The 26,936-nt window shown below is 40.2% G+C and overlaps 1 protein-coding gene across 1 annotated transcript in view; it reads left to right on the top strand.

Moving 5' to 3' along the window:
- Positions 1-1,098: 1,098 nt before the first annotated feature.
- LOC128633116 (Fc receptor-like protein 5) overlaps positions 1,099-26,936 on the top strand; it is a 35,889-nt gene continuing 10,051 nt past the window's right edge. Inside the window, exons 1-9 of the mRNA XM_053681865.1 lie at positions 1,099-1,160; positions 9,198-9,233; positions 9,601-9,873; positions 10,628-10,945; positions 11,158-11,433; positions 11,988-12,236; positions 17,002-17,118; positions 17,403-17,484; positions 17,829-17,835. Coding sequence (XP_053537840.1) covers positions 1,130-1,160; positions 9,198-9,233; positions 9,601-9,873; positions 10,628-10,945; positions 11,158-11,433; positions 11,988-12,236; positions 17,002-17,118; positions 17,403-17,484; positions 17,829-17,835 — 1,389 coding nt within the window. The 5' untranslated portion in view covers positions 1,099-1,129. The remainder of the gene's footprint in view (positions 1,161-9,197; positions 9,234-9,600; positions 9,874-10,627; positions 10,946-11,157; positions 11,434-11,987; positions 12,237-17,001; positions 17,119-17,402; positions 17,485-17,828; positions 17,836-26,936) is intronic.

Here is a 26,936-nt window from a genome sequence, read left to right on the forward strand (position 1 = left end):
ATTTTACTGTTTGCTTTACATTTTATTTTAATAAATCTGCACTTGCATCTGCATTACATGACAGACCCCATTATAATAAAACAATATACAATGCTTAAAGTGTGGTGTTACAACATCATTTCCAACATTATTAGTTAAAAAATGGAGGTACATGAACTAATTAAAATAGAACAACTGAACAATTCATATTTTTAGAAAGATGTGAGCTAAATAGGTATAGGGTAAGAACTGATTAAATTAGAACAATTTGGTATATCAGAGTTTTCTTTTAAAAGTAAATACTTGCGATGTGACATCAAAAATTTAAGTGATTCTTGTTGTTCTCTCAGGTAAAACCTAAAAAATGTGACTGTGTTTGTGCACAATTCTTCCACTTTCCACTTTATTTGTCCCTGAGGGGCATTTGGTTTTACGGTAAGACCTACGTACATACATACAGAATAATCAAATACAAAACACTAAAATAATACAATAAAAAAAACCTTACAAACACACATACATGAAATGGCAGTAGGAATAAATGAGTATCTATATCTATTGCTCTTTACAGAGGGAAATCTAAACCCAGAGCCAGAAGGTTGGATCTGAAACTCAGAATGAAGGGGATGGGCACTGACTGATAGGATAGAAATATTTATTTACACTGTTCTTTTATTGGAGAGAAAACACAGCTTCAGAACTCCTAATAGGTGACAGTGTAAACCTGACTAGATTTCTGTGTGGAAAATAATGCTTTGCTGACACCTTCTGGCCAAAAGATTTAGTTTTACTAAGAAACTGCTTGTGTAGGAACAGTTTAAAAACTAATATATATTCTTTACTAATAATGATAAAGCATCTTCAGATCTGAATTAAGCTCCATATGGCATAAAACATTTCCTGTACCACCTTTCTCTACTGTCACTCTGTTTATTTATTCCTTATGTTCTCCTACTCTCAATTATCACAGCACCTTTACACAGTGATACACTTTAAAATATATATATATATATAAATATTTGTAAAGTAAAATCTGTTATAGGTTTTACAGTGTAAGTAAGTCTTAATATTCTTAGACATCACCCCCCCTCCCCCCTTTAAGACACACCACTGCTCAGTCAGTCAGTCAGTCAGTCATTAGAGAGACAGGATGGAGTTCAGTCCACTCGCTGTGATGCTCTGTGAGTAAATGTTCTCTTTGTGTCTTCATTAGAGTGAGTGGTGGGGTATAAACTTGTTCATCTGCAGTCTGAATGTCCTGAGTGATGAGCTTATTGTGTGATTAGGGCATTGTGTGTACTTCAGCATGACTGCTCAGGTGGATCAGTGTATCCATATCTGTTATGAGAAGGGTTTAGTTTGATGTGTAACTACTCTCAGTAACTATGATAGTTCAACAGGTAAGAGTACAAGTAGAGCAAGTTTAAAACACAGGGTTTAAATAATCTAATGAGTGTAAACGAGTCTGTATTGTTGGAATCTGTAGCTGATCTTCTGTGTCCTGCTGTCATCTGCTGCTCAGTGACAACCTCTCATGATCATTTGATCTGCTAAAAGAAAATGACCGGATGTTATTTGTACTTTCAACAATGGAAGTCAGGGTTGTGAATAACTGAAATATCTTTAGCTGCTGTGGTGACGCCATACAGGAATGTTATTCCTATGTAAGTATGTGTTCCTGTGCTACAACCTTTTCTAAGATCTTGGAGATAAAGGGGAAATTGGGCTGAGAAGGGTTGTGAATAACTGAAATGTCTTTAGCTGCTGTGGTGAGACTCTGGTGGTGTCTCGTGTTAACAGAAAGGTTTAACAAAACAATGTTACTGTTAACTAGACTTACTGAGAAAATGCCTAATAACCTATAGGAAATTTTTTGTTACGTTTATCACACACACACACACACACACACACACACACACACACACACACACACACACACACACACACACACACACACACGTGACACTGTTAGAGGCCTGGGTTGGCTCTTGTGGTTTTACTTAATTTTTAATTCAGTGATGTAAGCTCAGCAGTGTAAAAGGGGAGGAGGTGTGAAGGGAGATGTGTGAGAGATATTTTACTAATACAGTCGTGCTCATAAATTTACATACCCCTTGCAGAATCTGCTAAATGTTATTAATAAAAAAATAACAGGGCTCATAAAAATTGCATTCAGGTTATTTATTTAGTACTGCCCTGAATAAGCTACAGTGGGATAGATAAGTATTGAACGTGTCAACATTTTTTTCAGTAAATATGTTACCCATGAGGCTATTCACATGAAATTTTTGACTGTTACCATCCTCAGTATTCTCAATGATCTTTAGGCTGCACTATGTGGGGCCATCCTCAGCAGGAGCATGTCACTTCCGACTGATCAGAACATCAGGATAGGGCATCAGGATGGATCAGGCAAGTCTGGAGAGCAGATGGTGTGAGGATCACTGGTACCTCAGGAGTACCATATGTAGCTCGACAGAAAGAGAGAGGGAAAGAGAGGGAAGAGAGGGAGAGATTATTAGGTATGCTTATCATCCCATAATAGTTAAGGAAATTGTACGTTGCGTGAGTGCAAGCAGGGACTCCGGCAAGACTAGCTATGACAGCATAAATAAAGGGGACAAACAGAAGGCAACATAGACATGAGGGTGCACTGGGAAATAAGGTGGCCAGCCATCCCACCATCAACAAACCTGGGTGAACGTGTGAAAGTATTGGGGGGGGTGCAGCATTCAAATATCTCAGTTCACCACAACACTCTATACCTGTGAGCCTCTAGATCTGCTCCTTTACCTAAGAGAAAAACTGTTCACAAAAAGCTTGACTAAACAAATATGTTTTCAGCCTGGACTTAAACACTGAGACTGTGTCTGAGTCCTGAACACTAATTGGAAGCACCTTTTTGATGGAAGTAGATGTGGCGGATCATAAAAGACCAAAGTTCTGTCAGGTTCTGTGGCACGAGACCATTCAGTGCTTTATAGGTTAATAATAGTATTTTATAATCAATGTGAAATTTAACTGAGAGCCAATGCAGTGTGGATAAGATCGGGGTGATGTGGTCATATCTCCTGATTCTAGTAAGGACTCTTGAAGCTGGATTCTGGACTAACTGGAGTTTGTTTGTGCTCCTACTGGAACATCCAGACAGTAAGGCATTACAATAATCCAACCTAGAGGTGACGAAAGCATGAACTAATATTTCTGCATCGTGCAGTGACATTATATTTCTTATCTTAGCAGTATTTCTGAGATGAAAGAAGTCTATCCGAGTAATATTATTTACATGATTGTCAAATGACTGGAGTCAATAATCACACCAAGGTCTTTTACTGCTGTACCTGATGAAACAGAAAGGCCATCCAGGAATGTTATTCCTATGTAGGTATGAGCATAGCTGCTGTGCTATAACCTTTTCTAAGATCTTGGAGATAAAGGTGAGATTTGATATTGGCCTATAGCAGGACAGTTGACAGGGGTCGAGGTCAGTTTTATTTAAATCAGGGGTTTGATAACTGCTAGTTTAAATGATTTAGGTACATAACCAGTGCTAAAGAAGAATTGATTATTTTTAGAAGGGCTTTGATTATTCTGGAGTAATGTGTTTAAAGAGACATGTAGGTAAGGGATCTAGTATAGAAGTTGATGCTTTTGATGAAGAAATTAATAAAATTAGTTCAGTCTCTTGAAGGGAAGTAAAACATTGTTATTGTTGATCTGATATTGCTATATTATTATCTACAGGGCTTAATGTACTAAAGTTGGTCAAAGTAAAAATCAACAACTTCATGTTTGTAGCCAAAGTGTGTGTAGTAGTGACTGTTGGAGACAAAGTGTGCATAGTATTAACTATTGGAGACAAAGTCTATAGTATTAACTATTGGAGAAGTAGGGTGTAGTGTGTAGTAGGGTGATGGTGGTGTGTAGTAGGGACTGTTTGAGACAGTGTGTACTAGTGACTTTTCAAGACAAAGTGTGTGTAGTAGTGACTTTTGGAGATAAAGTGTGTGTAGTAGTGACTGTTGGAGACAGTGTGTAGTAGTGACTGTTGGATTCAGTGTGTAGTAGTAACTGTTGGAGACAAATTGTGTGTAGTAGTGACTCTTGGAGAAAGTGTGTAATAGTGACTGATGGAGACAAAGTCTGTCTGATCTACCAGGCGACGATGTGTATGAGGCCTACGAACCAGACCCAAGTGCGCCAATGCCAGCTGCCATCCCGGTGGCTTGGATTACAAGCAAATGCCGCCACGCCGCGCCTGAGGAAGAGGAGGCCGCGTCTGAGGGTGAGAGCAGCTAAAGGACACATGAAGGTATGATGGTCCTGTTTGTACAAGGTAGTGGACACTTGGGGCCTATCTGAGAAAAACAGGACCTACAGATATCAAGGACTATTACTGAGCCCCTCCTGGAAATTGCAAGGATGAGAAGATGATGTAAAGAGCCATGCCCTGGTTGTAAGTGCTAGCCTAACCTCTCCCCAAGGGTGGCCCTCTACGGTATGTAAAGTGCCTGGGCTGAAGACAACCAGCAGACTGAACGACACTGCCGAGGGGAGAAAGATGGACATTAACTTGAAACAAAGACTGGTTAATTGGAAGGTTACATAATGATATATAATGTTTGTGATGAGACATGTAATGTGCAAAGAAGTGTGAACGCAATCAGGCACAAGAAAAGTGTAAAGGGTGCTGTCAAGCACATAGTGCTGGCACATATAGCCCTGATTGGGAGATTTGATTTTTGGGGAGAAGCAGCACACTGCGTGGTCCCAACAAATACAAGAAAGATAGGGACATATAGATCCAATCAAGTATTTACTCATTACTCATATTTATTTCTCATATTTACTCAGTATTTTGCCACTCATACTAAGGACAGTAGTAGTAATAATCACTATTCAGGGGGTACAAAGTTAATCAACGTGTAATCGAAGTAGTTAGGGTTTAAAGCAATATATACGCGTAGTAATTGAGAAGCATAAAAAAGGGGAGAAGGAGATAAGGGGATCTATGACTAGGTTTAGCTACATGGGTCCAGCGCAGAGCGGACAATGAGGGGCCTTAAGGTCCGTTCTCCAGCTGCCAATCTACTTTGAGGCCTCTGGGCGCACGACGCTAGCACAGCTCCTAACCTAATCAGTGTAGTGTGGAAGTAGTTACAGTCAGAGACCCATGTGATGACACATATGACTGCCATAATTATGGCTTCATTAGAGTAATCCTCCGACACTTAATGGGGGACGGCCAAGGGGTGCGGCTGAACAAATTTCTCCACAGATACCCACTTAATTGAGGCAGTTTGTGAGGCTTTATAGCCTCAGAGGGGGAAATGTTGTATATAAAACAGACATGAAATAAACACGAGGGAGACCAAGTATGAGTAGTATGTAATTTTATTGAGAATCCACTGGGCTGGTGGGATGGTAGTCCGTGGGCGAGGTAGAACAAAAGGGGGAAAACAGGTGGTAAAAAGGGATACGTGCTGGGGAGATGGGATAGCCAGCTGATATGTACGGAGGGGAATATTCAGGGATGGCAGGTGAAAAAGGGGGAGAGAGGTCAGAGCCAGGATCAGAGAAGGCTGTGTCATCATCAGTCTGATAGTTGGACAGTGAGTAGAGGGTCTGTCTGAGTAGAAGCATTCATACACACATTTGCTGGGCAGATTCTATATCTAAGAGGGGGTACAAAGAACTTCGATCAGCATAGTGATGTCAACAGTGAGATGCACAAGCTGATAGTAAGTGTTCAGATCCAAATCTAGCCCCTCCAGTAAAGGAGATAAGAAAGACTGACACTCACCTGAGACACATAGGAGAGAAGGAACTCTATAAGGGATGTGTCACTGATTATTTAGAATTAACATTTAGATTTATTTACACTGAAACCTAGAACTGCTATTTGACATAATGGAGAAAAAGGGGGGAGTACAGGCAAATAAACACACAGAGGCCTGGTGTGTATGCAGAAAACAGAGATAAACTATTATAGGGTAATGTACATGTAAGCATTATAAAACAGAAATGCAGAACAAACATAAAAACTTACTCATAATGTGTGTGAAGGTGTGGAGAATCCTTTTTCACCAAAACCCAGTCAGGAGTGTGTGAAGGTGTGGAGGAATCCTTTCTCATGATAAACCAGTCAGGAGGGACATAGACGAAGGTCAGGTTATTTTTTTTAAGAGTAAAACAAGATAGGCTGGAGATAAGGGTATTGGGGATGGATTGCACCTGTGAGATAAGGGTGTCTGGGAACACCAAACTCTGTGAGATAAGGGTCTCTGGGAACAGCGAACTCCATGAGATAATGCTCTGGGAATGGCTTTGCATCGCAGGTGTAATGGTGTTTGGGGACAGCAAACTCTAACCATATTGGTGTCTGGGTCATCCTGACCCTAAGAAAACCGTATAAATAGGAGAGCTTCAGCTCTGGTTTTTTAGATCACTTTTTGGGACGTCACAAACTGTGTGGATCTCGTGTGGTGGAACAATAAACTTGGACCTTTGCTTTTCCTCACTCTCTGGTTCCGTGTGGTACTTTACTCTTCATCCGGGCAATTGGTTGTAAGTACACTTAATTTTGTAACAAAGTATAATTGTAACTGTGTAGTGGACAGAATATTTATCCACAGTATCAGTGCCCCCAGCAGAGATATTCAAGCTGAAAGGAGGTTTATGTAAACAGCTGTATAACCAAAATTTCTTGTGTGCCATGACACAAAGATGGCTGTCTTTGTGTAAAAAAAAAAAAAAAAAAAAAAAAAACTGGTGATTTTGCAATGACAATACCTAGATATAATCACTCAAAAAAAGGCAAACTAAAATGGTAGAGCAACCAACTTTGCAATTATTGGACCACCTGAGATGGACTGACCCTATTGCTCTTTTGGTTTTGACATGTGATTCTAGTTTTGTCTACCTTGTGCTGTTTACTTATTGCCTGAACATAGCCTGTTTCTTGACTCTGCTTTTGCCTGACACTTGCAACCTTATTTAGATATTCTGCTCTTATGAATAAAAAGAACATTTTTGGAACAAGATCTGCTCCTAGGCCTGAGACAAAGTACCACATATTTTTATGTTTAAATTGTCTATCCGGCCATCCATTTTCTATACCTGTTATGAAACAGGACTCAAGACAGGAAGTAAGCCCAGGAGTGATGTGTTTATTTAGACCTTAAGCTAAAGACTTGCAACAGAAAACCTATCCCTCAACTCGGGATGAGACATGAAGCACCAAACATAGAACAGGACTGTGCCTAGAAACACTAGCTTAACTCAGGTATGACACATTCATTAAACTTTGGCAAGAACACTCATTAAACAAAGACACTTAACTCCAGCTTGGCATGAACACTATTCACTATGACAAGGCATGAACACTCTTAACTATGGTGAGGCAGAAGCACTCTTAACTATGGAATGGCATAAACATTCTTAACAAGGAATAGCATAACCACTCTTAACTATGGCATGGCATAAACACTCTTAACTAGGCATAGCACAAACACTCTTAACTATGGCATGGCATAAGCACTTCTTAACTATGACATAACGTAAACACTCTTTACTAAGGCATGGCATAAACACTCTCAACTAGGCATAGCATAAACACTCTTAACTCTGGCATAGCATGAACACTCCTAACTAGGACATGGCATAAACTAAGGAACAGGAAAACACACACAGCATGGCAACGTCACAACCTGGCGCCATTATTCATTCTGTCTTCTTCTCCGTTAGTCCTTCTCCGTTAGTCCTTTCTCCGTTACTCCTTTCTCCATTAGTCCTTTCTCCATTAGTCTTTTCTCTGCTTTATTTCAACACAAGGGGTTTACATATCAGGTCAGCATTCTCTTAATTGCCGACAGCTGGCAACACTTGACACAGTTTTAACATCCATGCGCAATTCAAGCACGTGCACATGTGTGCTCTGAAGATGCTCATGCACGTTGTCACCACAACGCCATCTGCCGGGGAGATCGAGACAATACCACTTATCCTTATTGGGTAATGGGGGACCTGGAGCCTATTCCAGGCAGCACGGGGCACAAGGCAGGGGACACACTGGAAGGGGTGCCAATACATCGCAGGACACAATCACACACACATTCACACACTATGGACACTTTGTTAATGCCAATCAGCCTACAATTCATGTCTTGGGACTTGGGGAGGAAACCGGAGTACCCGGAGGAAACCCCCGAAGCACGGGGAGAACAGGCAAGCTCTGCATACACAGGGCAGTGACGGGAATTGACCCCTCAACCCTGGAGGTGTGAGGCGAATGCACGAATCACTAAGCCACTGTACCACCATGTTATATTTATACTTTTTTCAAATTAACATTAACCTATCACATTCAGCATTGATGTTTGTTGTTGTTGTTGTGTAATAGCGAGGACACTGAGATAGCATGCTGCAATGTGATTTTTCATTTTGTATTAATTATATAATATTTTTTCTGTGTAAGGTCTAATTGAAACGGCAACCTTCACCACAATCACTTTTCCACAACCTTCCAAAGTCCATTTTAATCCCTTAATAAACTCTGGATAGGACACAAGTCCATGGTAGTGCACCGTACACACACACACACACACACATATATACATACATATATACATACATACATATATATATATATATATATATATATATATATATATATATATATATATATATATATATATATATATACACATGCATTCACACTCATTCAGACCTAGGGGAAATTTAGCGTAGCCAATCAGATGGGAAGAAACTGAAGAAATCAGAGGAAACCCTCTGGGAGGAAATGTCTCTCTTCTGCATGTGTCTCAATCACAATTAACATTCCAGCATGTTAAAGACCTGTGTGAAAAGGTTTTGTTATTAGGACATGTGCAGAAAAAGGTGTTACAGTCCATTGGTTTTATATCCTACTGTTCAGATTAATGTGTGCACTGAGTCCAAATTTCAGTAATAATATCTGAGGAAACATATTTGTTTATTTACTGAAACACACACAGAACAGGATTGAGCTCATTGTTGTACTTTAGTTTTATACTTTACTTATTATTGAAACAGCTCAACATATTGTATTTCTTTCAGATGGTCAGATGTATCCTGTAATTTAATGTTTTGAGATCTGTGTGTCTAAAATGTGCTGTTTTCAATCACACACTGAATCTTTTCCATGTTTTCATCATGTTCTGTTTCTGTTCTCTTTTTAGTGCTGATTTCACTTATACCAGTGCCACATGCTCAAGGTGATTTATATATTTATATTTTCTCTATATTCTGTGTACATGTTTCATATTTAATTGGAGATGAGAAGGTTGTGTTTGTACTGTACCATGCAGGATTTGATAATTTGTTAAGATTTTTGTCAATACCATTTTATTTAGCAGAAAGGAAGTCCCTTTAACCTTTACTCTGATATCAGTTTATTTCATGTTTAGTTTCACTTTGTGCTCTTGGTGCATTCACACACTCTTTATTTACTTTACTTGTGATGAATAGTGTGATAAAAATAGAAAAGACTGAGCAACAATATGTTCTAAATGACCCTGTTCACCTCTGTACACTTGGGGTTTATTTTATATATAATTTATTAACACTAGAATGTTTTTACAGGGAGTCCTAAAGCTGTGGTGTCCATAAAGCCTGATACACATGTGTACAGAGGAGAGACTGTTACATTCAGATGTGACGTACAGGGAGGACGAGACACTGAGTGGACATACAGCTGGTATTGGAATAATGACACATTCTATAAAGACAGCACAATGCAGGAGATCAGTATCTGGTCTGTTAGAGACTCTCTCAGTGGTGACTTCACCTGCAGAGGACAGAGCAATGACTCTCAGAGCTCAGAGATCAGTGATGCTGTTACTCTGACTGTATCAGGTGAGTCTGTTGCAGTACCATCTGGATTTTATCGTTTTACATTTACAGCATAATTGTGGTGAGTATTGATGCACAATATGGAGAAAAAATGTGATGTGTGATAAACATTTAGGATGATGCAATAATTATTTGTAATGCAATAAATTGAAGATTAACGTCTGCAATATCAAATTTTCCAATTTATTTAAAAAAAAAAAAACATGTTTAAATCTCCAAGCCAGTCACCAGAAGCTGTAGTTTAATTGTTTTCAGTACTGTACCAAATTTCTACTCCCTGGCAGAATCTGACTCCTTCCTGTGCGTACAAAGTAGGAATAATTATGCTATGCACATGAAACTGATATTTAAAGTATTTTTTTGTAATGGGCCACATTACACATTAGTCCAATGTCAAGTGTTTACAGTGTTTTTACCTTGTTGATAAACAATTACATCATTAACACATTTTTTTCAGTAGCCAAGTTTATGGCACCACGTTTATTGCTCTATTTCACACTTTAGTGAAATAACAGAGATTAGCTCTTCTTTCCCCCAATCTTTCAATTCACTTGTGGTCCTTAATATGATTTTATTTAGTTGGAAATATGATGTAAAAATAGTTCAATTCAGACCTGTAGTTACACTCATCTAATGTCTTAGTTTTGTATCCATACTGTATTTAGTAACCAGTTGATCTGCATTACACATTCATATGATTGTTATTGTGTATAAAGTAAATGTACAGATTTATAATTGTGTATTTCCTGTGTAACAGAGGGCCCACAGGTAGTACTGAGTGTATCTCCACAGAGCTGGCTGACTGAAGGAGACTCAGTGACTCTAAGCTGTGAGGTTACAAACTCCTCTACAAACTGGACATTCAGCTGGGACACATTTGTTCCATACAGACACAATGAAGATATTTTCTGGTATAGAGCGGTGTCCCTCTCAGACATCATCAGAGAATCTGGAGACTCCTACACTATCAGTCCTGCTGCTCTTAATCACACAGGAGTTTATGTGTGCAGTGCAGAGAGATTAGAACAAGTTTATCGCACATATGACAGCAACGAACAGCCGCTATGGATCACTGGTGAGGAAAAATAACAACAATAGTGTAATGTTGGAGTGTTGAATATAGTGTAGGTGTAAATGAAATAGTTGACTAGCCCTAAGCACTGGTAGAGGATTATTCTCCTTCAAATAGCACTGTTTAATTAAACGAGGTGTGAATGTGTTCAGTGTAAGTTATGTCATGAAAACACAATCATAATCACACGTGAATTATAATGTTCTGTGTTTAAGGTGAATCTCCTCCAGTGTCTCTGATCATCAATCACAACAGAACTCAACACTTTACTAAAGACTCTCTCTCACTGAGCTGTGAGGACCAGAGTAACTCTACTGGATGGAGAGTGAGTCGATACACACACAGTGATGGAGGGTCAGATTGTTCATGGTGGGGATCAGTTTCAGGATCTACATGTAATATCAGCTTCCTCTCCACATCCTACACTGGAGTTTACTGGTGTGAGTCTGAATCTGGAGAAAACAGTAATCCTGTCAACATCACAGTGCATGGTGAGTCTTCATGTAGTGTGTTTATTGTTAAAGGAAAAGGGAAATGTTTCATTACAGAATATTCAGAACTCTGAGTTTCTAACTGGGAGAACTGTTCAACAAGACACACTGAACTGGTTTATCTCAGTAATGTTTTGAAAGTTCTGAATGTTTTGTCATTTTAATATTACCTGAAGACAGCAACAGAACGGCACAGTGGAGTTTCTCTCATGAGCTGAATCAGCTGCGGTAGAGCAGGTAAAACACTGAATGAGGCTGTAATATGACTCTACGCAACTCTAGTTTTACACTCCTAAAGAGTTTTCATCCAATTCAACTCCACAAACACAAAAACACTAATGAGTTTCACACTGAAATCAAGTAGTGTTGATCAGAGTTTGTTCAAATAACTGCAGTCTCTGTAACTTTCAGTCAGTATTGGCTTAATATTATATTACAGATAAATTAGTTTATTATAGAATTACACCTTAAACTAGGGATAACTTGTCAGTGTCTGTATGAAGAAATATTCATGTTATAATTTTTTGCTGTACATGTGATTTTCTGTGTTCTAGATGGTGATGTGATCCTGGAGAGTCCTGTCCATCCTGTGACTGAGGGACATCCTCTGACTCTGCGCTGTTTAAATCGATACCCAAATTCCTCCAACCTCCGAGCTGATTTCTATAAAGATGGATCAGTTCTCCAGACACAGACAACAGGAGAGATGATCATCCGAACTGTCTCAAAGTCAGATGAAGGTTTCTACCACTGTAAACACCCAGAGAGAGGAGGGTCACCGAAAAGCTGGGTCTCAGTCAGAGGTGAGAAATCATTTCAATATTCATTTAATTACAACTGTGACTGAATGTGTTGAACTCAGTATCTTCATGAATGAATGAATGCCTTTTTATTGTCACTATACACATGTACAATGAAATTAAGAGCCACTCCTTTTTGTTCTGTGCCAACATGTACATAAAATAAACAAGATAGAATAAAATAAAATAAATATATATAACACAAAATAAGCAAATAATAAATAAGTTCTGAGAAACTATATACCTATACTGTGAAATCAGTACATGTATGTGTTTAGAATGGTTATAGCTTTTGGGAAAAAAAACTATTCTTAAATCTATTAGTCCTTGTTCTGATGCACCTTTAACGTCTCCCTGAGGGCAACAGTTTGAACAGGTCAAAGCCAGGGTGAGAGCTGTCCCGGGAGGGGAGAGGGCAGCCAATGATCTTCTGTGCTGCTCTTATTACTCTCTGAAGCCTCTCCCTGTCTGCCGCGGTGCAGCTACCGTACCACACAGTGATACAGTATGTCAGCAGGCTCTCGACGGACGAGCGGTAGAAGGTCAGCAGCAGATTGGGGTCCAGATTGTACTTCCTGAGAACTCTCAGGAAGTGTAGCTGCTTTTGAGCCTTCTTAATAACCGCTGTGATGTTGTCTGTCCAGGAGAAGTCTGCAGAGATAAGGACGCCAAGAAACCGGAAGGTGTGGACCCTCTCCACACACTCACCATTGATGAAAAGGGGGGCTAGCTCAGTGTTGTGCTTCCTGAAGTCCACAATGATCTCCTTGGTTTTCTTAGTGTTTAGAGCCAGATTGTTCTCTGAACACCAGGCTGCCAAGTTCAGGACCTCCTCTCTATAGGCTACCTCATGTCCCTTTGAGATGAGTCCGACCACTGTGGTGTCGTCAGCAAACTTGACAATAATATTATTATTGTGGACCGGACTACAGTCGGACGTGTAGAGACAGTACAGGAGGGGGCTCAACACACAGCCCTGTGGAGAACCGGTGCTCAACGTGCGAGTGGAGGAGAGGTGGGGTCCGAGTCTCACTGTCTGAGACCGGTTAGTGAGAAAGTCCTTTATCCAGGCATATGTGTGTGTGTGTGTGGGGGGGGGGGGGGGGACAAGAGTGACCAATTTGGTGATGAGAATATCCGGAATGACTGTATTAAAAGCCAAAATATAATCCACAAAAAGCATCCGGACGTAGCTCTGTTGCTGCTCTAGATGTCTCAACACGGAGTGGAGAGCTACGGCGATAGCATCCTCTGTGGATCTGTTTGCGTGATATGCAAACTGATAAGGATCGAAGTCTGGGGGGAGGTAGTCCTTGATGTGCTGAAGAACCAATCTCTCAAAGCACTTCATGATAACTGGAGTGAGGGCCACAGGACAATAATCATTTAGGCTAGTGGTGGGAGACTTCTTTGGCACTGGAATGATTGTGGCTGATTTTAGGCAGGGCGGGATGACTGCTTGGGCCAGGGAGAGATTGAAGATTCTGGTAAAGATTTGGGCAAGCTGGTGGGCACACGATCTGAGCACCTTACCAAGTACTCCGTCTGGGCCAGCTGCCTTCCTGGGGTTCACTGCCAGAAACATCCGTCTAACATCATGTTCCCTCACAGTAAGTAGAGTGGTGCAGGAACCAGGATGGGATGCAGGCAGGGCTGGACTGGTGCGGGAGCCAGATGAGGGTGGAGGTACGGCTGGAGCAGATGAGTGCTGTTGTTGTGATGTTTCAAAGTGAGCAAAGAAGCAATTTAGCTCTTCTGCCAGAATCGCACTCAGGTCTCCTGTTGTCGCATTGCAGCCTCTGTAGTTTGTGATGTCTTGTATGCCCTGCCACACCTCCCATTTATTTTTACTGGACAGGTGGGACTCTATGCTCCTTTTAGGGTCCTCCTTAGCTTCCTTAATACCACCTTTAAGGTTAGCACGAGTGGCTCTATACAGAGCTCTTTTACCAGACCTGAAGGCAGCGTCACGGGCTCTGAGGAGTGTGCGGACCTGTTTGGTCATCCAAGGTTACTGGTTTTGGAAAACCCGAATGTTTTTGTCCACAGTCACATTTCCGATACAGAACTTGATATAGTCCGGTACCGTTCCTGTTAATGTTTCTAGCTCCTGATGTTCAAATAAATCCCAGTCCGTCTGTTCGAAGCTGTCCTGAAGTTTGGAGAATGCATCGTCAGGCCAGGTGGCAACAGTCTTGGTAGTGGGCGTGACACTGCGTCTGAGGGGGGTGTAGGCAGGGGAGAGCAGGGGAGATGGTCCGATTGGCCGAGGTGGGGGAGAGGTATGGCTCTATACACATGCTTAATGTTGAAGTAAACATGATCCAGAGTGTTCGCCCCTCTAGTAAAACACTTAACATGTTGATAAAATTTCGGGAGTACAGTCTTCAAGTTCGCCTTATGAAAATCTCCTGCAATTATGTGAACACCGTCGGGTGATCCCGCTGCTGTTCGTTTATGATGCTCAACAGGAGAGAGAGCGCCGTGTTCACATTGGCGTCGGGTGGAATATACACAGCCGTGATAATCACTACTGTTAGCTCTCTTGGTAGAAAAAAGGGCCGACATCTTACAGACATGTACTTGAGGTCAGGGGAACAATGTTTATCTATCATTGTTCCGTTATTACACCAGTTCTCATGCACATACATACAGAGCCCCCCCCCCCCCCGCTCTTACCGGAGTCCTCAGTCCTGTCCCAGCGGAGCAAAGTACGACCTGCTAGCTGCATGCTAGCATTGGGTATCCTCAGATGAAGCCAGGTTTCAGTAATAATCAAAACACAACAATCACGAACGTAGCGATTTCCAGCTAGTTGTAATTCCAAATTGTCCATTTTATGCACCAGGGATTTGGCATTGGAGAGAAACAGGCTCGGTAAAGGTGCCTTGTGTGGTTGTTTTCTTAGCCTTAACATAACACCAGACCTGCATCCCCTGTTCTGCTTCCTCTCCGTCCTCCGTCTGCGCTGCCTTCTGGACCCGACAACAATCCACGGAGAGCCCGGCAATCTCGCTATGTCGTCTGGGATGTTGTGCGTGTGATGAAAGACTCTCGAAATAGGTATTCGGTGTTGGTCCCCAATATCCATAAGGTTCTTGCTTGTATAACGAATGTTTGCAGAACCGATAATACACAAACAAGTAATAAAGAAATAATACAAAAACAACAAAAAAGAGCACTGAAAAGGAGAGCCGTGAGCCGCTGCGACTGTGCACGCCGCCATCTTGCCAATCATATAATGTGATTGTCACGAAATCCATGTAAAGAAGGTTTAGGACGGATGCAATCGCAGTTAAGAGCTTTATAGAAGAGTGGCAGGCAGATAAATCCAGATCGTGAGACAATAGCGTCGTTGAAATAACAGGCAAGGTGTCAGGTGATCAACATACAGGCATAAACGAGGCAAGGCAACAATCAAAAATGAGGTATAAACCAAGGCTTGGATAACAACAGAGACTAGGCAGCTGAACATTTACTTCGCAAAATCTTCGACCCTTGACATGAACTGGGCTTGGGAGGTCGCCTCTTCGACCTCAGACAGGAACTTGGCATAAAAGGTCACCTCTTCGATCCTTGACAGGAACTTGGCTTGAAAAGTCGCCTCTTCGACCTCGGACAGGAACTGGGCTTAGGAGATCACCTCTAGCAGGAACTTGACTTTATGCTGGAGCTCAGCAGGTGAGACCACCTCGTGGGTCTCAAGCTAGAGCTATGAGGTCACCACATTGACCTTTGGCTGGAGCTCAGCAGGTGATACCTCCTCGTGGGTCTCAAGCTGGAGCTCTGAGGTCGCCACGTTGATCTGCTGATATGTAGTAAACGGCACGTCCAGTTCATCTCTGAAGCATGGCTCCCCCACAAGATCCTCAAAGATCGCCCAGGATTTTGTCCTGCCAGATTGACACTCTCCAGTCCCCAGGATCCCATGGCTGCTAAGCACTGTGCCCACTGGCGTGCTGGTCCACAAAACCAGGACAACATGAACCCTAGCCACTGCTTCTCGCCGGGCTTGGGGTCCATTAGGCTGGAAAAATATAACAAACCATCTGACAAACCATCAAACAGCTCCGGGAGATCGGTTCTCCTCCACTGCGGAAACTGGATTGAATTCACAGCTGGGATGGTTTGCTTGGTTTTCTTTGGGTGACATCTCCTCCGTCTTCCTGCTGCATCCATGAAGATGAAGTAATCTGTCACGAAATCCACGTAAAGAAAGTTTAGGACAGATGCAAGAAGAGAGGCAGGCAGATAAATCCAAATCGTGAGTCTAAATAACAGGCAAGGGGTCAGGCGATCAACATACAGGTACGAACGAGGCAAGGCAAGAATCGAAAACGAGGCGTAAACAAAGGTCAAAGCTCAGCAAGGCAAAACACGAAAACAAGGCTTGGATAACGACAGAGACTAGGTAGCTGAACGTTTACTTCACAAAGTCTGAGTGTTCACAAAGTCATATAGTTTGGTGTGATTGTGAGTTTGATTGGAACCAGGTGTGTCTGCATAGTATTCTGGAGAAGGTGAACACGTGTGTGGGGGAAGTATAGTCCATGGCGGCCATGTTTGTAGGCATCTGTGCAGGATGGGAAATGTAGTCACTGGTTTGCTGTGACATGACAGTAATCTATAGTGCTTAGTTTATGTAAGTACATGTACAGTATGATATTTGAGCACGAGTGAACATGGATTTATTTCTACTTCCGTTTGAGTAAAACATACAAACAGTTCATCATGAATAAAGTATTATTATAATGATTATTTTATTCAGCGTCAGGTCCATCAGCTGTAGAAGTTCCATTCTCAGTGCTCATGCTGATCAGTAGTGTAGTGACGGCCTCTCTGCTGGTGACCATCATTCTGCTGGTCAAATGTTACAGAGCTCGAGGTAAGAACTCTTTCAGTATGTTTCACACAATGAACAAATTAACTTTAATTACTGCCAGAAAAATATTTTCACTTACAGAAAAGTAGAAATCATTTGACTCTCTATTAGCATTTAAAAAATTTTTTAAAACATTTTGAAGTTACTGAAGACGACTGAATGAATTATGTTGATTTTCTAACACATCTGAGGCACTGGCACTTAAATGCAGTTCGGTTGCTTTTCTGTCATAAACACTTGGAGTAAAATTGTAATGAAACAAATGACCTTTTTCATTTCATTAACAGCTCACAATGGTGAATACAGAATCCAGAATGCAGTCATAGAGGAGTCAGCAAAGTTCATCTATAAAAAGAGGACCCGTTTAATGTAGAAATCATTTCATCATTCCTTTGCAGTCATTTTGTGGATTGTAAATAATACTGATCTATCGCTTTAACATCATGCTGTTTGTAGCTCAGCATCTTACACGCACTCGTCTTTCTGACTGGATTTGTTTAGCTGAAGCCTGCAAACCTACTCATGAGGTGAAAGTGAACATGTGTTTAGTCTCTAATAAAGCCTACATGTTGCTAATGCAACAACACGTGTGAAATAAATGTGTCTGATATTGGAGTGAGTTTCATCCCAACATAGTGACCTGCACATTACAACCTCAAAACGCTTCATGTTACATTACTGATGAACATTTTGGTGTGCGTTATTGAGAGCAGACTCGAGGTATGCATTTTATATTTGGTTTGACTTTTCTTTTCAGCTGTGTGAACTTTAATTGAAGTTGTGTGAGGAGATGTGTTGTTGGAATGTTTTGTTCAATTAAAACCTTCAAATAAATGCACCAGTATCAATGAGGACTATGTGCACAATATATAATAAGGGTTATGTATCATTTTGTTCACTCCGTTAGTTAACCTGGTTGCAATGATATGTGAAGTACATGTAATATAATGAGAAAACTCTGAGCAAATACTCTTGTGCCTTTTAAATATCACCATTTTATTTTTAACATTTTGTATTTTTTCAAATAGAAAATAAAAAAAATCTTCACCAAGACAATGTGTACTTTATTTCTCGACAAGAAAAATGATGATGTGAGAAATGTGAACAAAAATACACTGTTAATGTTAAGCTGTGTACATTTTTAAGTAAACTTCTCTGGTTAATGACATCAGTATATGTTGAGGGACACGGTGGATAGATTAGGTAGATAAGTTAGATAACCATCTGTTAACTTAGCTAGTGATGGAAAGTGCTCTTTCAGCTTCTTCTGCTGGTGATTGAGTACACTAGTCATACTTATCATTAGGTACTAGGGGTGTAACGATACGCTCCGGTCACGATTCAAATCAATTTACAATACTGACTTGAGGATTTCGATTCAATTTGATTTTTGTCTGTATAAAAGTAAATAAATTAAAAATGCCTATGAACAGAGGTTTAATATTGCTTACAAATGTACTACAGATTGACTATATCTTAAACATAAATTAACATAAATGTATAATTTTTTTTCCCAATATATTGACTGAATAAACAAAGTGACTGACCCGGGCTAAATGTTAAAATCATATTGAATATCATATTGCTCTAATAACAGAGCAGTTCTAAATGTCAGATTTAGAAACCAAAATGAACTTTTGGAGGCTTTTGGAGTCAGGTCCACCATTACCAGTTTTGAGGGGGAAAAGTCATAATATATGATATTACTAGAATAAAGTCTGAATATTTCGATTAAAAAAAAAAATGCTTGACATAATGGTGCAAATCACAGCAACAATACTAGCCTAAAGAAAGATGTTACTTTACAAATAAAGAAATACTTCATCTTCTGTCGCATCCGCACCAGATAATTATTATAACTTTAAAGTATTATAACTTTAAAACTCACACAGTGTGGTAAGGAAAATGATTAGAGGAAATGAAATGAAGACTCAGGAGAGCGCGGCCTCTGGTGGTCAGTCGTGGCATTGCGGGGAGCGAGAGTGACAGATCATTGCGTGAATACAAGATCATTAGTCCCTTATTAAAATGTCCTATGCCCACAACACTCTAATTTAACCTCATAGCTAATCTAATTTACATGAAACACACCCTAATTTTTAAACCTGTAAAAGTAGAGAGCCAATAAAAGGAAAGAATTTACAGACTACAGTTTTCCAAGATCTGAGGAAGTAAATATTCAGTGATGCTGAGTTAGAGATGTTATACAAAATATTTGGTCTACAAAATATTAGTTTATAATAATAAAATACATTAAAGGCTGTACAGAATGTCAATAATTCTAATGTTTTATATAATTGCCTGCAGTGACCCACAAGCAGGACTACTACTGTATATGCCTTGCCCACCAGTGCCACTTTGGCAATACATGATGGCTTGGATGGCAAAGCCGGTCCCCCTAATTACCTGCCGTTGATGGAGAGAGGTAGTTTACAAGCACCTCCTCCACCTTCAGCATAAGTATATAGCCATGCCACTCATTCCCCACAATGGCTAAATAATCCAACATGGTGGGGTTATAAATACGGCTTATGCATGGTTTCCTGTTTTTTTATGATTTTCCCCTTTCACTTGGGAGAAAAAGGCTCATCCAGCCTTAGTAATCACTTCAAGCAGCTCTTTATATGCTGCTCTCAGTTTTTAGCACATCCTTCTGGCTCCTCGGAGTCAGAGAGGAATTATTACTGTTATTTTTGCGTGTGTGTGTTTTTCTCTTTTTTTTTCCATTTTGGCTTTCCATAGCGGAAGGAGGAGTGGCGACACAAGGTGGCGAGCCGGACCTGGAAGACAGAGCAAGAGATAGAGCAGCGCTCGTCTCCGGCTCCTCTTCCGGATCCATAAGAGATCTCCCGAACCTGAGACAGCTAGCTGCCTCGGCAGCGGCCTGCCCACATCTGCTAGTGTCTGAAACCCAACTCGCTTCGGCTTCCGGGAAGAGCGCAAGTCGCGAACGGAGCTGCTTAATGTAGGCGTTACCATATGCGGCTTCACGAGGCTGCCATCGCATGCCCTATGCCTAAACACTTCACCCAGAAAGTGTGCACTATTCCCCGTGATGTAACGGGAGCAAGCCGTAACACACTTCCGGAATTCGTTCACACTCTTATTTTTCTATGTCGCTCATTCCTTTTTTTTTCTCTTTTTTTTTAAAGGGATAGAAAAGTCCAGAGATTTTGAGAAAAAATAGAGAGGAAATGAAGCGTCTTTTTGTTTTTTTAGACAAACGACCTACCGACATGCAGTCTTTCGCTGAAGATAATAGAGGCTGATGGCGTGGTTCACAGGTGCCATATTTGTATCACGTGACGCGCTTAATTGCACGTCAAATGATCATGGCTGGCCTATAAATAGGCATGATTTTACACAAGCTTCAGGTTTTGGTTGCGCGAGAGAGGCGCTCCCGTAGTGTTATGCTAAACGCAATGAGCAGTTCCCTTAGAAAGGGAAGGATTTTCACACCATGAACAGAACAAAACCACCTCATGAAATACTGATGATCACGTGACATATTCACACTATCATTAATGTGTGCAGCGTTTATCACCAAGAGACAGATGCAAAAGTACAAAACAAAACTCTTTGTACTCCCCCTTTTCTTTTTGACTAAGAAACTGCTTGTGTAGGAACAGTTTAAACACTAATATATATTCTTTACTAATAATGATAAAGCATTATCAGATCTGTATTAAGCTGACCTGTGTTTCCTGTACCACCCTTCCTCTACTGTCACTCTGTTTCTTTATTTATTTATTTATTTATTCTTTATGTTCTCCAACTCTCAATTATCACAGCACCTTTACACAGTGTGTTACACTTTAAAACAAAACATATCAATCTTTGAAAAGTAAAATCTGTTATAGCTTTTACAGTGTAAGTCTTAAAATTCTTAAATGCCCCCCCCCTCTAAGAACACAGGGAGTGGTCAGGCTTTAACACACACCACTGCTCTGTCAGTCAGTCAGTCGTTAGAGAGACAGGATGGAGTTCAGTCCACTCGCTGTGATGCTCTGTGAGTAAATGTTCTCTTTGTGTCTTCATTAGAGTGAGTGGTGGGGTATAAAGTTGTTCATCTGCAGTCTGAATGTCCTGAGTGATTAGCTTATTGTGTGATTAGGACATTGTGTGTACTTCAGCATGGCTGCTCAGGTGGATCAGTGTATCCATATCTGTTATGAGAAGGGTTTAGTTTGATGTGTCACTACTCTCAGTAACTATGATAGTTCAACAGGTAAGAGTACAAGTAGAGCAAGTTTAAAACACAGGGTTTAAATAATCTAATGAGTGTAAACGAGTCTGTATTGTTGGAATCTGTAGCTGATCTTCTGTGTCCTGCTGTCATCTGCTACTAAAAGGAAATGACCGGATGTTATTTGTACTTTCAACAAAGGAAGTCAGGGTTGTGAGTAACTGAAATTTCTTTAGCTGCTGTGGTGAGACTCTGGTGGAGTTTCCTGTGAACAGAACGGTTTAACAAAACCATGTTAGTGTTAACTAGACTTACTGAGAAAATGCTTAATAATCTATAGGAAACGTTTTATTACTTTTCTCTCTCTCTCTCTCTCTCTCTCTCTCTCTCTCTCTCTCTCTCTCTCTCTCTCTCTCTCACTCACACACACACACACACACACACACACACACACACACAGTTAGAGGCCTGTTTTGGCTCTTGTGGTTTTACTTCTTTTTTTAAATTCAATGTAGTACGATCAGCAGAGTTAAAGGGGAGGAGGTGTGAAGGGAGATGTGTGAGAGATGTTTTACTAATACAGTCGTGTTTTTCATCACATGGTACTGGCAGACTTCATATAATTGAAGCAACGATGAATGTACCACTTAACTGGGAGGTTCTTGAGAAGAATCTGCTGATATCCACCAGGATGATGATGAGATGTAGGTGGACTTCCAGCAGGACAACAATCCAAAGCATACAGCAAAGGAAACTCTCAATTGGTTTCAGAGAAAAATCCAATTGAACAATATTTAAAGACAATATGTTTCAAAGAACAGACCAAAATCACACCTGAATACTGCAGAAAATTAATTTCTTCATACAGGAAGCGGCCTGAAGCTGTCATTACAAACAAAGGCTTCTCCACTAATTATTAAATACATTTCACTTAGCGTGTTCAACACTTTTTTTCCTGTGTCATTGCTCTTTATTACACATTACTTCATTTATGGACTTTATTTGGAACCATTTATTTGGATTTATTAATATGTGTGGAGTGCTTGAGTTAATACCAAATTCTGGTGAAAATTTCATGTGAATAGCCTCATTAGAAATATTTAATATTCACTGAAAATAATGTTGACGCGTAAGACACTTATTTCCCCCACTGTATAATAGCATTGTTTTCGACAATCTTGTGCATTGTGGCAACATTTATTTTCATCCAGAGCGGCAGTAATTTTTGCCCAAGATCTTGTATTGAAGATGGGAGAGTGGAACCACTCATTTTCTCTTTTGTAAGTCGCTTTGGATAAAAGCGTTTGCTAAATGAATAAATGTAAATGTAAATGTGCTAATTCTACAAGGTCAAATAGTGCAATTGTGTTACCAGGAAAATTCATTACAGTTTTTACATGAAGTCTGTTTTGTTGAACTTCTCCACTATTCACTGATGAAGACTTGAGTGCAAAATGGTTTGTGGTAATTGCAGTGCTAAAGTTATCATAGGAATTGTAGTCCTAGCCATCATAGCATAACTGTACATATGAATTGAGGTCGAAAGCCATCTCATGGTTTTTAACTGGTATCATCCTCAGTAATCTCAATGATCTTTAGGCTGCACTATGTGGACTCCAACCAGAAGTAGGGCATCAGGATGGATCAGGCAGGTCTGGAGAGCAGATTACATAAGGATCACTGGTATCTCAGAGGTATCATGTGTAGCTTGAAAAGAGAAAAAAGGAAAAGAGAGGCAGAGATTATTAGGTATGCTAATCATACCATAATAGTTAAGGACAATATACTTTGCATGAGTGCAAGCAGGGACTCCAACAAGAATAGCTGGAAGTAGACAGCCTAACTGAAGGGGAGGATCAGAAGGTAACACAGACATGAGAGCGCCCTGGGACATAAGGTGGCCAGCCACCATCAACAAACCTAGGTGAACGTGTGGAAGTGGGGGGACGCAGCACCAAAATTTCTCAGTTCATCACAACACTCTATACCTGTGAGCCTCTAGATCTGCTCCTTTACCTAAGAGGAAAAAAAACTATTCACAAAAAGCTTGACTAAACAAATGTTTTCAGGCTGGACTTAAACACTGAGACTGTGTCTGAGTCCTGAACACTAATTGGAAGGCTGTTCCATAACTGTCTGGCTTTGTAAGAGAAAGCTCTTCTCCCTGCTGTAGACTTCACTATTAGAGCTACCAACAAATAGCCTGCACCTTTTGATATAGGTAGGTGTGGCGGATCATTGAAGACCAAAAGTTCTGTCAGGTTCTGTGGCACGAGACCATTCAGTGCTTTATAGGTCAATAATAGTGTTTTATAAGTGATAGTGATATAGTAATATAATAGTATTTTATATGTGAAATTTAACTGAGAGCCAATGCAGTGTGGATAAGACAGAGGTGATGTGGTCATATCTTCTGGTTCTAGTAAGGACTCTAGCAGCTGCATTCTGGATTAACTGGAGTTTGTTTGTGCTCCTACTGGAACATCCAGACAGTAAGACATTACAATAATCCAACCTAGAGGTGACGAAGCATGAACTAATATTTCTGCATCGTGCAGTGACATTATATTTCTTATCTTAGCAGTATTTCTGAGATGAAAGAAGTCTATCTGAGTAATAATATTATTTACATGAGTCAAATGACTGGAGTCAATAATCACACAAAGGTCTTTTACTGCTGTACATGACGAAACAGAAAGAACATCCAGGAATGTTATTCCTATGTAGGTATGAGCATAGCTGCTGTGCTACAACCTTTTCTAAGATCTTGGAGATAAAAGGGAGATTTGATATTGGCCTATAGCGGGACAGTTGACAAGGGTTGAGGTCAGTTTTATTTGAATCGGGTTGATAACTGCTAGTTTAAATGATTTAGATACCTAACCAGTGCTAAAGTAAGAATTGATTATTTTTAGAAAGGCTTTGATTACTTCTGGAATAATGTGTTTAGAGACATGTAGGTAAGGGATCTAGTGTAGAAGTTGATGCTTTTGATGAAGAAATTAATTAAATTAGTTCAGTTTCTTGAAGAGAAGAAAACATTGTTATTGTTGATCTGATATTGCTATATTATTATCTACAGGGCTTAATGTACTAAAGTTGGTCAAAGTAAAAATAAACAACTTCATGTTTGTAGCCAAAGTGTGTATAGTAGAGACTGTTGGAGACAAAGTGTGTGTAGTAGTGACCATTGGAGACAAAGTGTGTGTCGTAGTGACTGTTGAAGACAGTGTGTGTAGTAGTGACTGTTGAAGACAAAGTGTGTGTAGTAATGACCGTTTAAGACAAAGTGTGTGTAGTAGTGACTGTTTAAGACAAAGTGTGTGTAGTAGTGACTGTTGGAGACAAAGTGTGTGTAGTAGTGACTGTTGGAGACAAAGTGTGTGTAGTAGTGACTGCTGGAGAGAAAGTGTGTGTAGTAGTGACTGTTGGAGACAAAGTGTGTGTAGTAGTGACTGTTGGAGACAAAGTGTGTGTAGTAGTGACTGCTGGAGAGAAAGTGTGTGTAGTAGTGACTGTTGGAGACAAAGTGTGTGTAGAAATTTCTTTTGAAATTCTTTATACCAACATAACTTATGTAGCCACAAAAAATAGGTAAATTCCTCTAATTATTATTTACAGACCCCCAGGGCCATATACTGAATTTCTTAGTGAATTTGCAGACTTTAACTCAAACCTGGTTGTGTCTGTAGACAAAGCATTAATCGTCTGTGATTTTAATATTCATTTTGATAACCTGGAAGACCTTCTGAGAATAGTGGTTGTGTCCATCTTAGATTCAGTAGGGATTAATCAGAACGTAATCGGACGTACTCATAATGGTGGTCACACTCTTGATCTGATACTAACATACGGATTAAATATAGAAAATATTGTAATTTTTCAGCACTCTGAAGTTGTCTCAGACCATTATCTTATCTCGTTCATAATACGTATTGATCATAATATTTCCAGCTCGCCTCGCTACCGTGTAAAACGTACCTACACATCAGCTACTGCACCGAGCTTCATAAATAACCTCGCAGAAACATCAATTAGATTTGGATTACCGTCTGATCCGATAGAACACGATCAGTCGACTGAATGCTTAGGGTCAACACTCCGCTACACGCTAGGTAGAGTGGCTCCACTCAAAAGGATATTAATTAGAGAGAAAACATTAGCACCCTGGTATAACGATCAAACACGTACCTTAAAACAGACAACTCGACAATTAGAACATAAATGGCGTCAAACCAAACTGGTGATATTGCAAACAGCATGGAAGGAGAGCCTCCTGAAATACAGAAAATCTCTTAGCGATGCTAGAAAAATCTATCTCTCCACCTTAATAGGAGATAACAAAAACAATTCTAGATTCCTTTTCAACTCAGTAGCAAAATTAACTAGGAATAAAACCACCACAGAGAGAAACACTCAATCACAATCATTACATAGCAGTGAAGATTTCATGAAATTTTTCATTGATAAGGTTGAAAATATTAGACGTGAAATACAGGCCATTAAATTAAAACTTTTAATTTTTTTTAATAAAAATTAAATAAAAATTAAATAACAAACCTAATTCGACCAACACATAAAGACCTGGGGCAAATCAGGGACTCAATCAGTCTTAATGATCAAGCGGGAAGTGAACGAAAACAGAAGAGTCACGTGACCAGTCAGCGGCCGTACCGCAGTGCCCTCTGCTGACCGTGGCGTAACACTATGTACCTAAATCACTTAAATTAGCAGTTATTAAACCCCTGATTAAAAAACCTGGCCTTGGCCCCTCTCAACTGTCCAGCTATAGACCAATATCAAATCTCCCCTTCATCTCTAAGATCTTAGAAAAGGTTGTAGCAAAGCAGTTATGCTCGTACTTAGATAGGAATAACATTCATGAAATGTATCAGTCAGGATTTTGACCTCATCATAGCACAGAGACAGCGTTAGTTAAAGTAGTAAATGACCTTCTACTGACCTCTGATCAGGTTTGTGTCTTGCAACTTGTGTTACTCGACCTTAGTGCAGCTTTTGATACCATAGGTCATACTGTTCTCCTTGATAGATTAGAAAATGTTGTTGGCATTAAGGGAACAGTCCTCTCCTGGCTCAGGTCTTATCTGATCAATCGTTATCAGTTCGTAGATGTAAATGGGGACTTCTCCACGCATACCGAGGTTAAATTTAGTGTTACTCTGGATGGACTTTCTGTTTCATGATGTACAGCAGTTAAAGACCTTGGAGTGATTATTGACTCCAGCCTATCATTTGATGCTCATGTAGATAATATTACTAGGATAGCCTTCTTTCATCTCAGAAATATTTCTAAGATAAGAAATATATTGTGACTACATGATGCAGAAATACTAGTTCATGCATTCGTCACCTCTAGATTAGATTACTGTAATGCCTTACTCTCTGGATGTTCCAGTAGGAACATAAACAAACTCCAGTTAGTCCAGAATGCAGCTGCTAGAGTCCTAACGAGAACCAGAAGATACGACCACATCACCCCAATCTTATCAACACTGCATTGGCTCCCAGTACTGTGTGGCACCACAGTATCCAAGCAACCTTTTGGTTCTCTATGATCCGCCACGCCTACTTAGATCAAAAGATGCAGGCTATTTGACGGTACCTTGAATAGTGA

This window comes from Ictalurus punctatus, chromosome 7, assembly GCF_001660625.3.
Source record: "Ictalurus punctatus breed USDA103 chromosome 7, Coco_2.0, whole genome shotgun sequence".
In the NCBI taxonomy this organism is placed as follows: domain Eukaryota; kingdom Metazoa; phylum Chordata; class Actinopteri; order Siluriformes; family Ictaluridae; genus Ictalurus; species Ictalurus punctatus.